This window comes from Nothobranchius furzeri, chromosome 9, assembly GCF_043380555.1.
Source record: "Nothobranchius furzeri strain GRZ-AD chromosome 9, NfurGRZ-RIMD1, whole genome shotgun sequence".
Taxonomy (NCBI): domain Eukaryota; kingdom Metazoa; phylum Chordata; class Actinopteri; order Cyprinodontiformes; family Nothobranchiidae; genus Nothobranchius; species Nothobranchius furzeri.
Genome location: NC_091749.1, coordinates 1762383 through 1779714, shown reverse-complemented (window position 1 = coordinate 1779714; position 17332 = coordinate 1762383). Strand labels below are relative to the sequence as shown.

The 17332-nt window shown below is 45.8% G+C and overlaps 2 protein-coding genes across 4 annotated transcripts in view; one reads left to right on the top strand and one right to left on the bottom strand.

Annotated features, from left to right (window-relative positions):
* stab1 (stabilin 1) overlaps positions 1–1444 on the top strand; it is a 263769-nt gene extending 262325 nt beyond the window's left edge. For both annotated transcript variants that reach the window (XM_070554590.1, XM_070554589.1), the window contains one exon: positions 1282–1444. In XM_070554590.1, coding sequence (XP_070410691.1) covers positions 1282–1341 — 60 coding nt within the window. In that variant the 3' untranslated portion in view covers positions 1342–1444. The remainder of the gene's footprint in view (positions 1–1281) is intronic.
* Positions 1445–13625: 12181 nt separating this feature from the next.
* The window catches only part of si:dkey-119m7.4 (solute carrier family 22 member 6-A), a 44462-nt gene continuing 40755 nt past the window's right edge, over positions 13626–17332 (bottom strand). The window contains exons 9-10 of one of the 2 annotated variants that reach the window (XM_015953880.3): positions 14198–14410; positions 13626–13899 (exon numbers count right to left, since the gene is read on the bottom strand). In XM_015953880.3, the coding sequence (XP_015809366.1) occupies positions 13761–13899; positions 14198–14410 (352 nt within the window). In that variant the 3' untranslated portion in view covers positions 13626–13760. Of the gene's footprint in view, positions 13900–14197; positions 14411–17332 lie in introns of those variants that run through there. The other variant, XM_054732436.2, reaches the window with a different exon arrangement.

Genomic DNA, 17332 nt, shown 5'->3' with positions numbered 1-17332 from the left:
GATTTATACTTCTCCATCTCTTCGTGGGTACAGGAGTACAGGGTACAGTTTATCCAACAAGGGATATATAATCCTTAACAAGGGCTCTTTGGCAGGCCCACAGAGGGTGACAGGGTTAGGGTTCGGCATGGACAGGCATACACATCCATCCATCCATCCATATCCACTTATCCAGAGTCGGGTCGCGGGGACAGTAGCCTAAGGCGAGAGGCCCAGACTTCCCTCTCCCCAGCCTCTTGGGCCAGCTCCTCCGGGGGAATCCCAAGGCGTTCCCTGGCCAGGTGAGAGACATAGTCCCTCCACCGTGTCCTGGGTCTACCTTTAGGTCTCCTCCCGGTTGGTCGTGCCTGGAAAACCTCACCAGGGAGGCGTCCAGGAGGCATCCTGACCAGATGTCCGAGCCACCTCAACTGGCTCCTCTCCATGTGGAGGAGCAGCGGGTCTACTCCGAGCCCCTCCGAATGACTGAGCTTCTCACCCTATCTCTAAGGGAGAGCCCAGCCACTCTTTGGAGAAAACTCATTTTGGCCGCTTGTATCTGCGATCTCGTTCTTTCGGTCACTACCCAAAGCTCATGACCACAGGTGAGGGTAGGAACGTAGATCGACCGGTAAATCGAGAGCTTCGCCTTCTGACTCAGCTCTCTCTTCACCACGACAGACCGGTACAACACCTGCATCACTGCAGACGCAGCACCAATCCGCCTATCGATCTCACGCTCCTGATATATGAGAATCCACAAGAGTTTCCAGACACACAAAAGCAAAACAGTGCACCAAAGTAGCACGGCATCCTTTGATGACGTCATCTCTGAAGCAAATCCCCAGGCAACAAGGGTCAACACATGGCGCAGCTCCGAGCTGGTAGACGGGTACAAATCAGGCTTTAGAGTGGCCTAGTGATGACACACACAGCTGTAAGACAGATGCTCTAGAGCCCAGGTTAAATTCTGGAAGGGAACAACCACTGACCAGTGATGGAGCCTGGGCTTGAACTAGCAACCAACTGGGTTTAAATGTTAGTTATAATCATCAATAGTTGATGTAAATCAGAGTTCTTTGTCACTAAAACATTATGTAGCCACGGCGCTGCTCGTGTGTGCTTCTCAGGCTGGGAACACCACCTGTAGATGCTGGACATCAGCTGCTAGCTTGACTTGTTGGTTCTCCAGCCCGAGTCTGTGGCTGAAGACAGACCTGTGTAATCACAGCTCAGTGGGGTTTCCTCGTCGCTTTCTTTTCACTAAATGCACAAAATAACATACTTCTTTGTTTTCTACAGGATACCTGTCAGGGAGCAGAACCCAAAGACCTCACAAACACCCTGGAGCTGGACCAGTAAAACCAGTGACCTCAGTCTTGTAGCAAATGTTTACTGGATCTGTCTTCCTGCTTTGTTTCAGTATATCTGAATATAAATAAAGTTACCAGGTTGCTTAACTGGATTTTCTCAGTGGTGTAAAATGTTGTTGAATCTAATTTCTTGTTCTTTCTTGTTCATTTTACACGAACCAGAAGGTTGTTTTCAGCTCTAACAGTGAACCCGGTCTATTTGATTCTGTTTATTCTCTGACAGCCTCGACCAGCTAGTTGCCTCAGTGACAGGACAGTTATTGAAATGAGTTCATGGTTCAGACGCAAATGTAGCGTGAGCCCGCTTCTCAGACTCTGAACCCAGAACAGGCTGGAAAACTCTGGAGTAACCGTAACTTCCCCCGATAACACCGCCATCTGCCCCGAGGTTTGAGTCTTTTTCCTTAAAGATTCAGAAGTCGGTCGAACGTGAAGCAAAACCCAACAACACACGTATGTTTGAGCTCATGTGCAGGAATTTTAGGTGGCATGCAGGAAAATTAAAACATAAATCAATAAACAGTTTTGACAAGAAATTTTTATTTCACTTTAGACATTGGACTAAAACTCTTTTTCATTTTAGTCACGATTTACTCAGCCAATTTATTTTAAAAGTTTCTTATTTTAGCTGAGTAAAAATCAATCAATCAATCAATCAAATTTTATTTCTAAAGCGCTTTTCAAACAAAGTGTTATTCAAAGTGCTTTACAAAATGACCCCAGATTCCCATAACAGGTTGAAAACATTAACAAACATATGCAATCACACGCACACACACACACACACACACACACAAGTAAAAATTACATTAGGCTGAGTCCAGATGAGCCAAGTATGTTAACGCAAGGAAACGCCATCAGAGGAGCCGTCTGCCCCGGCAGCATCAGGTCTTCCACACTAAGTCAGGGCGCTCAGTGGAGGGGGAGCATAGACCCCCACCTATAGAGCGCCCAGGAAGCTACAGTCGACCACCGCTCCCGGGGCAGAGGGCCCCCACAGAGGAAACACTGGATTAAAATGAGTAAAAATGTAATAAAAGAGCTAATATAAATGACAAAAATTAGAAAATAAGTAATAAATAAAATCATATAGACAGTAAAATAATAATTTAAATAATAAAACTGTGCTAAAATATAATCATATAGAACATAGCTAAGCAAGTAATAAAATATAATCATGTAAAACAATAAATAAAACTGTAGTAAATATTTAGATGAAAGCTAACCTAAAAAGATGGGTCTTGAGTCTTGACTTAAAAACATGAACGTTCTCTGAGGCCCTGAGGTCCTCTGACAGCTCGTTCCAGAGGCGAGGGCCATAACACTGGAAGGGCGCCTCGCCGTGAGTGTGTGTCCTGACTTTAGGGATGACCAGGAGACGCCTGCCAGAGGAGTGCAGAGGCCGCGAGGGTTCATATTGTAAAAGCAGTTCTGAGAGATAAGAAGGCCCAAGACCGTTAAGACACTTAAAAACCATTAGAAGAACCTTAAAATGGATCCTGAAACATACGGGGAGCCAATGCAATGATTCTAAAACTGGTGTCATGTGCTCCCGCCTCCTGGTCTTCATCAGGACACGAGCTGCCGAATTTAGTAAAATTTGTAAACCTGAGATGCTCTTTTTGGGAAGAGCAGAAAGCAGGGCATTGCAGTAGTCTATCCTACTGGTGATAAAAGCATGCATCAACGTCTCCGTATTGGCCCGAGAGAGAATGGTGCGTCACTGAGTGGGGAAAATCTATTAGAAACGTGGACGGGTTGGTGGTGGCCCACGGGCTGGGTTCTATGCTTCCTGCGTACCGTCACCCAGCCGGCCTGAGGTCCCGGCTGCTCGGGTTCCACTGGAGGGTCGCTACGTGGTTGTTCTGAGCTAGTTAGCCCCGCGCTAGCTAAGTAACTACGGCTGTTTACAGGTTTTTCAACAGCGCGGAGCCGGGCCTCCAATTCCGACACCCTCGCCTCCAAAGCTACAAAAATGCTACATTTATTACACGTACCATTATCACTAAAGGAGGCAGAGGAGTAACTAAACATCTGACACAGAGAGCAAGAGATAGGAGATGGAGAAGCAGAGACAGAAGTAGCCATAGCCGTGCTGAGGCTAAGCTAACTGGACGAGCAAACTGTTCAGTACCAAATAAACTGCGTGCAAACTCAAATGGTTCCCTAAAAGCTAGGTGGAACAACAGCAAATGTGTGTTTTAGCGTGCTTTAGTGCTACAATAACTCAGAGATATCCAAGTACAGAGAAATTAAATCAGCTTTAGCGAGCCCCAAACACCAAACAGCTACACGGAGTGCAACACTGAAAACAGGAAACAGGAAACGCCTTACCGCCAGGTGCAGCCAATCCAGTTTTAAATCCAGTTCCTGGTCGTGCACTGACAGTTACGTATGAAGGTCCTTTTGAGATACAGAAAAGGATAAATGACACAACGTATGTCATTAAGGCACCTCTTCGCAGACTCAGTACTCGTACATGTCGTGTTAACATGTTGAAATGGTACCATTCTTTACAGATCCTAGAGATTCCTCCTGGTAATACTGCGGTGTGTGCAGCCGCAGACCCTTTACTTGTTAAGGAAGATGACATGCTTCCTAGACTACCCCAGTTATTTAGCCCTCATCTCTACAACTCTCGTGTGCTTTCACATCTTGATGAGGAATTGGCCCATCTAGATGAGTCTCACAAATGTGACTTGATGGAACTGATAAACAATAACCTGTGCCTGTTTTCTGATATTTCTGCCAGGACCACTGTGCTGAGTCATGAGGTGACGGTCCAGCAAACACCTATTAAGCAGCACCCCAACAGAACCAATCCTCAGAAACGTGAACTGCTGAAACAGGAAACAGACTACCTGATAGAGCATGGATTAGACATTCCCAGTTGCAGTCATGGAGTTCACCTTGCGTCATTGAAATCAAATCAGATGGCTCACCTGGTTTCAGTACTGATTACAGAAAGTTTAATGCAGTAATTGTGTCTGATTCTTATCCCCTACCTAGGGTTGATGACAGGCACGTGCAGAGGGGGGTGCGGAGGGCGCTTGAGACCCTGCCCCTTTTGTCCGAAGTGCCCAAAGTGCCCTTTTTCCAGTCGTTCGGCAGATTTTACCGTACAAAACTGTTACACTGTGATACAAATCGGGCACTAGGACCCTGCGGAGGCAGCCGCCTCAAGCTGAAGGCTATTTTCCCTTAGACCCGCCTACAAGCTCACTGATTGGCTCTGCCACATCATACTAACCTGTGATTGGTTGTCCTTGCTGTCGCTCTACCTTGTAGCCATGGAGACGACAGACCGGTGTTTTCCCTGCGGACAGGAGTCTGCGTTCATCTACCTGTAAGTTTTTTTTCTGCCTGCTTCACGTCAGCTGGACAGATTTTAATATCAGAGCTTTTGTTTACGTGCGTTTGAGTCCGTGGTTAGTGTGTGTGGAGCAGAGTCAGGTAGCTGCATGTCTGGGACAGAAAATGAGACATGAGAGAGACTTCTCCTGAAGTGTTGCAGAAACTCAAAGAATCACGGATGTGTCTCACTCTAGATTCTCCGGGCCATAACTTCTGAATTACTAATCGAATAAAAATCCTTCCAGCGGGTTCTAAAAGTACATAAAACGAGCTTTCCAACGAGGTATTACATGATGTAATTCATGTTACTCCAAAAATCGCTATAAGAAGGAAACCAGCTTTGCAGCATCACAGAAAGAAACGGAGCGAACCGCGAGGGGAGAGCGAGAACCGAAAGGAGGAGATGATCTGATCATCTTCATCAGCAGCTTTTATAAAGTTATGGAAACGTCACAAATAAAATCCACCTGGTTGGTCAGGTGTCCCAGAAGGCTGTTTCTGTAGATGGTGACATGAGGAGGGACAGATTAAAGTCACACTGGTTTTTATTTGAACACTCAACTGTTTACTAAATGATTCAGCTTCATTCCAGCATTATTTATACGTACAATAAATATTTATTTAGCTGAAAATATCATTTTATCAGTGCAGAATTTTATTAGTTTACTTTTTGTAATGAAATGTTTACATTTAACCTTTTATCTGCTTATTGATCTTCATAATGCTGGTAGAAATGTAGCTACAGCTGTGAAGTAGCCCATGAGTGTTATTTTATGATACCTAGTATTTATTTTACTGTATCCCGTTCTCTGGACCAGAGCGTAGACCTGTGGTCACAGACAGGCTGCAGTCATTAAACTGGTTAACATGAGGTCAGGGGTCACACTGTTTTCTGAGTGTTTGCAGTTCTGAGTTTAAATAGTTCTTTTGACATAGTTTGCTCGAGTCATTTAGAAGTTCCTGTTTAGTAATAAATGTAAAAAAAATTCAAATCTGTTTTTTTTTTTCATTTAAGCTGCAGTTTTACGGACTTTAATAAACATAAACACAAATACAAACCAGACACTGAAAGCTGAGGTTGTTCTGAAAAAAGGAGCAGAGTTACAAACATTTTACACTTTTATTACAATTTTAAAGCCATAAAAAAAATACTTGTTATATTTATGGTCATAAGAGGGTTAACCGTGATAAATTTTCTGCCTCCCACAAAGAGATGGTAAAAGTGAATGTGAGCATAATTATATACGTTTTATTACTTTATTATGTATTTTTTATTATTGACTATTACTCCATCGAGTTCAGATGAAGGCAACTGGACTTCTTTGGTTTCTTTAAAACATTTCACTTCTCCTCTGAGGAGCATTGTCAGTTCTAACTGGAATATGGGAGAGTCAAGCTCATAAACTGTAGCTGTCTGTTGTTATTCAAAGAGCAGAAACTACTCTGAGTACCCCGCCTCTCCATCTCCTGATGAGTGGTTGGCCTCTATTGATGGTGAGTCATCGTGTTGATTAGATGCAGGAAGGTGTGACCTAGACTGAAACTGAATGAGATAAAAAAAAAGTTCTAATCTTTTAAACAACGCTGTTGGTCCTCTTGGTCCTTGTTCTGGTTTTCTAAAACCCCGTGTTAAAAACCTTGGTGTGTTTTTAGACGGTTCTTGTAATCTTTACAGACAGGTGAGTGCAGTGGTCCAATCAGGTTTTATCATTTAAGGCAGACAGCAAAGGTGAAGCCATACCTTCCTGCTAATGTCCTCGAACATGTCATCCACCTGTTCGTGTCTTGCCGATTGGACTACTGCAACTCCCTGTTTTCTGGCCTGGACCAGTCCTCCCCACACCGACTTCAGCTGGTCCAAAATGCAGCGGCCCGCTTGCTGACTGGAACCAGCAAGTGGGATCACATAACCCCGGTTCTGGCCTCTCTCCATTGGCTTCCTGTCTCTTACAGGATCCGTTTCAAAATGTTACTTTTTGTTTTTAAATCCCTTCATGACCTGGCCCCATTTTATATCTCTGAGCTGCTGTCCGCTTACGTCCCTCCCAGAACCATGAGGTCCAGCTCTCAAGCTCTTTTAACAGTTCCAAAAACCCGCCACAAGACTCGCGGCGACAGAGCGTTCTCTGTGGTTGGGCCCAAACTGTGGAACAAGCTACCTCTCAACATCAGGACCACACAGAATCTAGAGTGTTTAAATCCCTTCTTAAGACGCAATTTTTTATTTGGCTTTTAATGCAGGTTGACTTGAGCATCTTAATAGTTTTTAACAGTTTTTATCATAGATTGTGATTGTTGTGTGCTCATCTTATTTTAGGTTTTTATTGTTGATTTGTTGTATCTTGACTTGCTTTACCTTGTACAGCGCGTTGGTGTAGCTTTGCTGCTGTAAATGTGCTCTGTAAGTAAAATTGACCTTGACCTTGACCAAAGCTGCATTATTGGTACTGGAAAGGTGAAATCTAAGCCCCGCCCCTATTTAAAGTGGGGTTTTCACGTTTTTACGTAGATAGCTTATTTTACTCCTCTCTCAAATCATCTATCTTCTCTGTCCAGAATGTGGACTTTGTCATCTTCAAAGGTGTGTCCCTTGTCCTTCAGGTGAAGGTGGACTGCAGAGTTCTGACCTGAAGAGGTGGCTCTCCTGTGTTGTGTTATGTTCTTGTGTACTTGTTGTTTAGTTTCTCTAATGTAAACATCTGGACAGTGCTCCTACACTGGACTGCATAAACAACCCCACTGAGCTTCTGTTTGGGTGTTTTGTCTTCTGGATGGACCAGGTTCTGTCTGAGGGTGGTGTTGGGTTAAAGTTTACTGGGATGTCGTGTTTGGAGAAGATTCTTCTAAGTTTCTCCGAGACTCCTGCCACGTGTGTGATGATGGTGCCTTTGTGTAAAGGGTGGTGTTGTTAGGTTGGTAGCAGAGCTCTCATGTTTAGTGGTAAGTTCAGTGAGATCATGGAATGGGATCAAGAATTTTCTACTGACAGGAAAAAGATCTCAGCTAACATAGCTGTAGATCACACTGGATAAGTCTCTGGTGCATTTATTTTACATTTATTTTACTACCTCTTACTAGAGCTGTCTTTAGTAAGCACATATCTTTGGTTGTACACCTGTGCAATAGCAATAAAGTATCTTGATTTCTGTTAAATGTACTTCCTGAATGAGTGACTTTTCAGGCTAAAATAACAAAATGACAAATACAGACAGAAGGATGACTTCTTTCTTCTTTTATAACGCGTTGCATCACCACCTGGTATCAGAACAGGACTCAGTATTGGAAGATAATCAAAAATCAAACAACTTGGACTCGGATCAGGGGCAGAAATGTGGTTGTAACATCTCTAGATATAAGTCAGTTTTAAAAACTAAAACTATTATTTATGAACTAACATTAACACTAATCACACTAATTTATATATTTTTATCATGTTGTTTGAACCCAAGGGTCTCATTATCTGAATTTTCTAACTTATTGGATTGCTCTATAAGTGCCCCTTTTTTTACTTTGAGCACCCGCCCCGTCAAAGGTCTCTGCACGGCCCTGGTTGACGACTGTATTGACAGCGTAGGAGGGGCCACATGTGTAACTAAACTCGATCTCCTCAAGGGATATTGGCAAGTTCCATTAACTCCCTCAGCTTCAGAGATTTCAGCTATTGTGACACCAGACACATTCCTCCAATACACTGTGATGCCTTTTGGGATGCGAAACGCACCTACCACCTTCCAACGTTTGAGGAACATGGCTTTAAGAGGATTAAACAACTGCAGCTGATATAGCTGTAGCCTCCAGGAATGGTCAGTTTTCCACCTACAGTCTGACCTCTTCAGTATCTGGCCATTTGGAGACATAAGTCTGAACTGGTGCCTTTAATCTGCAAGAAAGATACTGTTGGTTGGCCAAGGTCTCTTGCAAGCTCACTTTTATCTAAGACTGGTTTTTATTCACAGAACAAGACAGATGAACAATATGAGTAACTAATCATTTAATCATATAATGAAATGGACAATACGGTTAAATGAAATGTTTTGATTAATTTGTGCTTAAATTACTGAAGTTGAAATGAATATTATTATTACATTGAAAGATTAAGAAGGATGAAATGAAACATATGACCCATATATTGAATCAGCACACTGACTAGACAAGACACACTCACCATATCTCCATGACACAAGTTAAAATTAATGTCACTGCACATAGATATCTTCTTATCCACAAAATCAGCATCTTCATATCTGAGGGAGGTGTGTATCTGAGTTTGTTGGCAAAACCCCTTTACAGGGCAAGTTCTAACTTATCAGTGAAGCAAAATATGGCCATTATTCAAACAGCATCACTTCCTGAGTGATTTCAGTTGAGCCTAACTCTGACTGGCCATCGGAGGAAGCCTCTGCTGCCATTGCATCTTTGACAAGCTGTCAAAACCTGTTGCACGCTACAACTGATACCGCAAACGGTTCCTTCAGAATAAAGCTGAACCAGCTTAGACTCCTTACGAGTCCTCCATAGACGCAAATAACTACCTGTCGTGACCTGGAGACATCTCGAGACCGGTCTAGTCGGCACTGTGGTTTCTTCTATGGACTTCTGTAATGACCCGCACTTGTAAAGCTCCTCTCAGAGTAAGGACTTCACTTGACGGAACCTGTGACACGGTCACAGTGGCCATCTCCCATTTTATCACAAAAACTTATAATTGGAGCCTATGGAAACGAACTGTCCAGTATATATGTCGATGATTCATACGTATCTTATTATAATGTGTATGAATATAAATGTTGATTAACTTGTTAAAAAAAACACATACTGATTTGGTGTAGATAAGATCTGAAATGGATCATTGTAAGAGCAATATTCATTTTCAAGCCATCATTAGTTAAAGCACAGATTATTCAAACATTTGATGTAAACATCTTGTTCATTTAATGATTATAAATGGTCTGTATTTGATATAGCGCCTTCTAGAGTCCTGGAACCCCCCAAGGTGCTTTACAACACAATCAGTCATTCACCCATTCACACAAACATTCACATACTGATGGTGATGAGCTACGATGTAGCCACAGCTGCCCTGGGGCACACTGACAGAGGCGAGGCTGCCGAGCACTGGCGCCACCGGACCCTCCGACCACCACCAGCAGGCAAGGTGGGTTAAGTGTCTTGCCCAAGGACACAACTGCAGAATTCTCTGTCCGGAGCCAGGATCGAACCTGCAACCTTCCGATTACTGGACAACCCGCTCAACCTGTTGAGCTACTGCTGCCCCCTGTACCTTTGGGGTCCCGCAGGTGTTGAGCCCTGGGTGTTGCTTTCCCATACTGAGAAGGTCCAGTGGCTCCATGGTCTCTTAAGGCTCGTTTTGTCTATTTCCAGTGGATCTGCACCCTGGAGAGCAGCGCTCCAGCACACACTGCTTTCCAGAACCCCTGCCTGCTACTCAGCATGTTCAGCACCATGGAGAGTGACATTCCATGGATCCTACCAGACCAAGGTGGAGCAGATCCTCTCTTGATGAGCTGCCTTTAAATCCTTGTGTTTGTCACCCATTCGAGGATGGGATCAGATTATGTCTGGTGCTCTCCACAATTACTGGGAGCTTTGTTTATGAGAGACTTTATGACTGGGATAAGTTAAAATCGGTTTTGGAAGCTTTATGTGCTTTTATGAGCTAATATGAGCTTTTGTGCTCTTTATGAGCTTTAAATGAGTTTTATAAGCTTTGGTTGAGCCAGGTTACCTCCTGTGGGCTCACCTTGTTTTGGATAATCTCACTTGCTAACCACCTCTTTTTAGTCACATTTACATTGTGTTTTATAGCAACCACCTTTAGTTACATCCCATATATTTACTTAAGAACCTTTTTGTCCACCTTTTGTATAGGGGCTATTTAGGTTTAATATACCTTTTTCAAGCAGAGGCGATGCACTTTCTTGTTATTTTCTTTGATGTAGATCTGTTTCACTTGTGTTACCCCTTCCTGGATCTCCTAGCCTGGGAAGGGGTGTAACACCTTGCCAAAAGTGAGGTTGTGAAGGCCGCTATGATGTACCTAGGAAAGGAAGTAGGTCACGGTTATATAAGATTAGATCAGGACAAAGTCCACATGATTTTAGACTTCCCCCGGCCGTTTACTTGGAGAGAACTCCAACGTTTCCTCAGAATTGCCGGCTATTACCGATGTTTTTGCAAGAGTGTTGCCATTGTTGTTGCGCCTCTGACCTCTCTATCACCCATGAGACTTATGTATGAACGAATGCTGCCCAGACAGCCTTTGAGAGCTGAAAATTTCTGCTGAACAGTGCCCCGGTTCTCTTGACTCCAGAACTCTCCAAGGCTTTTTGATTAGAGGTGGATGCCAGTGATGTTGGGATGGGAGCCATCCTAGTTCATGAGGATGTCACCGAGATACACCACCCTGTAGCCTTCTACTCCAGGAAGTTCACCTCGTGCCAACTGAACTATTCTACCATTGAGAAAGAGGCACTCATGCTGATTTTAGCACTTCAACATTTTGAAGTATGTGTGTATGGGGCATAAGCTGTTGGTCTACATGGACCATAATCCGTTAGTGTTTTTATCCTGGATGTACAACACAAACCACAGACTGATGAGGTGGGCCCTGTTTCTTCAGGACTTCGACCTGGACATTCAGCACAAAAAGGGATCTGAGAACATTATTGCTGACAGTTTGTCCCGGTCATTTACTCCTCAATAGCCCCATTTTACTGGTAGTGGGTTGAGTTCCCCTGGATAGCTTTTAGAGATTTTTCCCCTTTGAGATTAATCTGTTTGTGTTTTTGGTGTTGTGACATGTTGGTAAGTGTAGGTGGTTCACACCTTCTCGTAAGCACCCCAGGAAGAGTTGGGACAGGCTTTCAAATGGGCTTTCACTCTTTTACTGGTTTTGTTGTGAGATATTCACCTGTGCTTAATATTCAGATCGCATGAAGACTAGGTCTATCTTAGTTAGTGTCTATTAGCAGGGGACTCTTCCACTGTTTAATGTTAACCCTCCTCTTCAAAAGAAAGTAAGATGAAATTAACATCCTTTCTTTTTTCCTTTAAGTATGGGGGTGTTACCAACTCTGGGTTTTCCCTTCACCTTTTGCTTCAAGCAGCTCCAGACTTCTCTATGCGCTGCTCTGCTTCAGCACCATGGAGAGCTCCACGCCACTCACCACAGATGAAACACATCAGACCTCTCCAGCTGCAGCGCATAAAAGCTGAGATGTACCCACAAAATGAGAGAGAGAGAGAGAGAGAGAGAGAGAGAGAGAGAGAGAGAGAGAGAGAGAGAGAGAGAGAGAACCCGACCGGAGCGGAGGTAGTGAGTGACTGATGCAGGACGTCAGCTCTGTCTTGTCAAATGCACCATGTAAGTTACGAAAAAAGTAACTTTAAATATTCAACCGAAAAAGAGGCGAGCTGAAGAAAACCTAGGGAAAACTGAAGAAACGTGAGAAACAGTGAAGCAAGCACAGCGAGATCCGTTACTGTCTGTGTGTGTGTGTGGATGAGCCGGACGGACTGCGCTCCCGGCCGGCTAGAGAGTTTTGTGTGTAGGGAGGGGCGGGCGTTCTATGTGACTGGCCAATCACAGAGCGTGAAGACAGTCAGTTACCCAATGAGGATTTTCCTTCAGCACGATTACAGAGAGAGAAAGAAAATCCTGTCTATAAGCAGACTCCAATTCTCACCAGAAACAAACCCGACTTACTGTAGACCAAGCTTTGACACATGTCATACAGGGACCTAACAGCTCTAAACACAGGGCCTGGTACCCCATACTCCCAGACTACCCCCCACAGGGTCCCCCGAGGGACGCAGTCGAACACCCTCTGCAAATCCACAAAACACATGGAAATCAGTTGGGCAAACTCCCACACACCCTCCAGGACCCCCAGAGTGTACAGAGCTGGTCCAGTGTTCCACGGCCAGGATGAAAACCACATTGTTCCTCCTGAGTCCAAGGTTCAACTATATGATGAATCCTCCTCTCCAAAACCCCTGAATAGACCTTACCAGGGAGGGTCAGGAGTGTGATCCCCATAGTTGGACCACCACCCCGGTCTGTAATCCAGTTGACCTGCCCCAGATGTCCATGCAATATTGCTTGACAGCATCCCTAACCGTCGGTGTCCACTAGTGGGTTAGGGGGTTGCTGCCATGACAGGCAATCATGACGAAACATGCCCACATGACTCGATGTCCTCCGCCTCCCCAGAACATTTGGGAGGTTCTGTCGGAGGTGAGAATTGAAGCTTCTTCTGACAGGAGACTGCCAGATGTTCCCAGCAGATCCTGACAATACGTTTGGGCCTGGCAGGTCTGACCGGCATCCTCCCCCTCCATCTAAGTCAACTCACCACAAATGTTTACGTGGACAAGTTCCTTAATTATCATTTCTACTAGTAACAACAAAGCTGTTGTCTTCATTTGCCACTTGGACTAATAAGAATAGAATTAGTACTAGGATTCATTAATTACTATATAAACAAAGAAATTACAGAGTTCCTAATGTTGTTAAAGGTTTAAATGGCTTGTCAAAGTCTGCTATTCTCTTGCCTGACCTTTGAAGCACTGTTTAATTTTCTTTCCTCCTATTGTACACATGTTGCCCAAGCCACCCCTCTCATGCATTTAATAGCAAAAGGTAAAAAAAAATTACAATATCCAGAAAAGCACAGATAAGAAATAACAGAACACACAGAGAAAGGCCCACTGGCACACAGGGCAAAATAAGGAATGAACTTAGGGCGCTCAATACCGAGGTTATTCCAAACATTCAAACTAAAGCAGTCACCACACCTAAACAAAACTAAAGTGGACAGCTAACCCACTTTAAACTCGGGGTAAGAACTTTCAAAAACAAATAACCTAAACTAAGTTTTAAGAGCTAACAATCCTAACAAGCAACAATTACACACCAGTAAACCACCAAAGTTCACAAACTTCACATTGTTCAAACAAAGCTGGCCAGATGCGGGAAATGGCACACAGCTGCTCCCCAACGGCAGGCAGAACAGGAAGTCCTTTATGAGCCACTCAGCAGCTCCCATCTGACTGATTGCTGGATGATTCACAGCTGGTCCCAGGTGATGGTGGAGGAACCAGGAACAAAGTCAATGGACTCTTCCTTGAGCTACAGGCTGAAGAACATGGTGAGCTGGGCTGTACACCCAGACTAGAAAGAAAACAAACTTCAGTTACTTATTTTTCTCAATGCATCAAACTAGGTGGCTGTGCTGTAACAAGCTGCCATTAGATTATGTTTACAATAAATATCAGAGGAGGAATTAAAATAACAAGTTTGTCGTTTTAGAAGGTTAAGTCCCATCGTCTTCACCTGGTTCTGATCCTTTGAAAATCACTTAATTGCATTAGAGCATTCTTAGCAGATGTAAGTTTGGACCAAGAGATCTGGCAAAGCTTATAGTCTGAACATCAACTGCATTAGAAAAGTTAAACCAGTGAAGTCAAACCTGAGGTTGGTTCCCTCCACATCTTCTATGGTGTCTGGCAGTGGTTTGTTTGCCGTCTCAGGCAACAGCAGGGTGAGGACTGAACCCAACAGAGGACAGAGACCAGACAGAACCATGGGCGCATGAGGACTGATACCCCTCAGGAGGTACATCATAGGGGCAAGGACACCCCCAATCCGTGCACACATGGATCCTATCCCAATCCCACTTTGTCTGTAGATCAGAGTAATGACAAACTGTAAACTTCTGATGTAACAATTAGACAAATAATGGCATTACAGAGTAACCATTAACAGAGTAACCATTAACATTAAAGTAGGAGGAAGACACAAAAGGAAGACCGGGGGGGGACTTAAAATAAACAGTCAATGATGAACAAGAGTCTGCTTCCAGACCTAGAGTAGCTGTTACTGTGTCAACCTGATGAGGAAATATAAAATCAACATTGTTTAACTGAACAATCACACGATAATAACTCACAATGCATTTAGTGCCAACCACAGCCTTAAGACATGTGTTGAACACGCCCAAGTCCATACTTATGAGAGCACCATGTGAGCACCTGTGTGTGTACACGCGCTTGTACATGTAAGGTTTCTCTATAGGAGCGTCCAATAGAGAGTGAGGGGCCACAAATCTGCCCCCCAAGGATGTGTAGGAGATGGAGGGAGCTCCAAGTCCCAGAGATCCAGGAGCTGTCCCAGAGCGCAGAGACCCCTGGGAGACTGTAATGTAACGTCCAGCAATGGTCAGAACCAACAAACCAACCAGAAAAGCCCCAGCTCCCCTCGAAAGGCACAGAGGATTGCCCCGGGGAGCCACAACCAGCAGCCAGCAGTTTCCCGGGAGATATCAGCGGCAAGCCCACAGGCCGGCTGAGCCAGGAACCCTGTGACCCAGGACCCAGGGGCGACCAGCCCCGCCGGGGACCCAACAGAGCCCAGGGACTCAGACCCCACCAGGCACACACCGGGATCCATCAGACAGATGCCAAAAATCTTAAGCCCTCTGACCCAATAGCTGCAAACACTCAGGCAGACCAAGGCACCACACCAAATGTGGCAGGGGGAGGGTAGGTGAAGATGAGTAGCAACACAAGAAGTCCCAGGAGAGCGGAGGAGTCCAAGACCCCACCTGACACATACAGTCATACACAGGCACGGTCACACACTCCCGCCCTCATGCTCACACATACACAAACAACCTAAGACTTACAAAAATGCATGCCGGACACCCACTCAGGCTCCCCATACACACCCCATTCACCCCCTAAGGTCCTACGTGATCATGTGAAGGAGCAGGAGGAGAAAAATGTGTGGGGTGGAGAGGAATGGCTGGTTGGCCTAAGCCCTCCAGTTGAGCCAGCTCCCACTGGCCCCAATAGGCAACTCTGTTCCCAAAATGCCACCCAGGGCATGGAGACCCCAGCCCATCTCACCAGGGCCCAAAGCAGCAGTAATGCAGAGCCCCATGGAGTCCGATGGCACGAGCCCAACCCCACCCCAGCAGAATATCTACTTCCATCCATGCATTTGCTTAACTTCCAAAATATATATATATATAAGTGTCTGAAATGTCATTTGCCAACTTCCCCCTCTCTTTGTTTACTGGGAAACCTGGACGATGTCCTGATTGAAACATCTTTGGTTCACGTGGCTCTGACTGCCATATGCATCGCTAAGAAAACTATCCTCTTGAATTGGAAAAATTGAGAAACGCTCTGCATTAACCAGTATAGAAATCTTTTGTTAGATCATATTACACTTGATTTAGCCTCTGCTTCCACTTCAAATCAATCTCTCTGAGCTCCTTTGATCGGTTCCATCACATAGCGATGATGGGGGACCATTGATATTGTCCTGCGGGATGATGTGGGTGAGGGGGTGGAGGGTCTGAGTTTGGAGTATCCGGATGTTCCCTGGAGGTGGGTTCACTGGGAGTGTCTGGAACTGGGGGGCCGTTGCCCCCCTCTGGAGGTGCTTGGGTTGCCTCGGGGGGTGGACTACTGGCGGTTGTGAGTGGGGCCCCTTGGAGGTCTTGGCGGCGGCCATGGGTCACTGCCTGGCAGCTGCATTGCCCCTGGGCGGGCCTGGATGGGGGCCTGGGGGCTCGGGGTGTGGGGGTGGCCGGCCCCGTGTGGGGATCTGGGCAGGGCCTTGGGGGATGGGTCCTGACATGTATGCTGCTGGGAAGAAGGCAGGAACATGCAGCAGTGCCTGGCCCGGGTTCAGGGGCCTCGGGTAGACCTTGGCTCCTCTGCTGTCCCATCACATGGGAGGGGGAGGTCCAGGAGAGGGAGGACCCAACCTTAACTGGATGTCCTACATCTTGTATATTCTGGAAAATGTGCAAATGCAGCGATGGGCATAGATATTCTGCTGGGGTGGGGCTAGGTTGGTGCCCTCGGACTCTGCGAGGCTCTGCGATGCTGCTGCTTTGGGCCCTGGCAAGATAGGCTTGGGTCTCCATGCCCTGGGTGGCATTATGACAACAGAGGTGCCTATTGGGGCCAGTGGGGGAGCTGGCTTCCTGGAGGGCTAAGCCCAACCAGCCATTCCTCCCCATCCCTGCATATTTCTCTCCTCCTGCTCCCTCACATCATCGCACAAACATGCACATAGGACCTTGGGGGATGGACGAGTCAGGGAGTGCGGGTTTGGACCCCATTTCCGCATTCCTGTGGCAACCTGCCCCCCAATTTTATTTGCACCTTATACACTTCCACCAACGACATTCCACGCAAACACACACTTAGGGCCTTGGGAGTGAGCACATTCAACGGCAGTTGGCAGGGGGACTTCTCAGCCTCCTCCCGAGTGCCGGTGCCCACTTCCAATTTTAAACTGCACCTAGACACCGAGGGCTGTGGGTACAAGTGGGGTGGTGCGGTGGCATCAGCTGGCATAGGCCAGACAATGCCTGCACTGCCCGCTCATCACAGCCATGGAATACACCTCATCAACACACAACAACACTATATTGGAGCAGGCGGAGGGAGACTAGGGGTCTTAGAACACCTCTGTTGTTGCTTGGCTTCCTGGGGCTGGAGGCTAGGAGGGAGGTCTGGTTGGGGTCTGGGGTGGTGGGTTGCTGTGCTCAGCATTGGGCGGGGGAGCCTGCTCATCAGCACCCCAG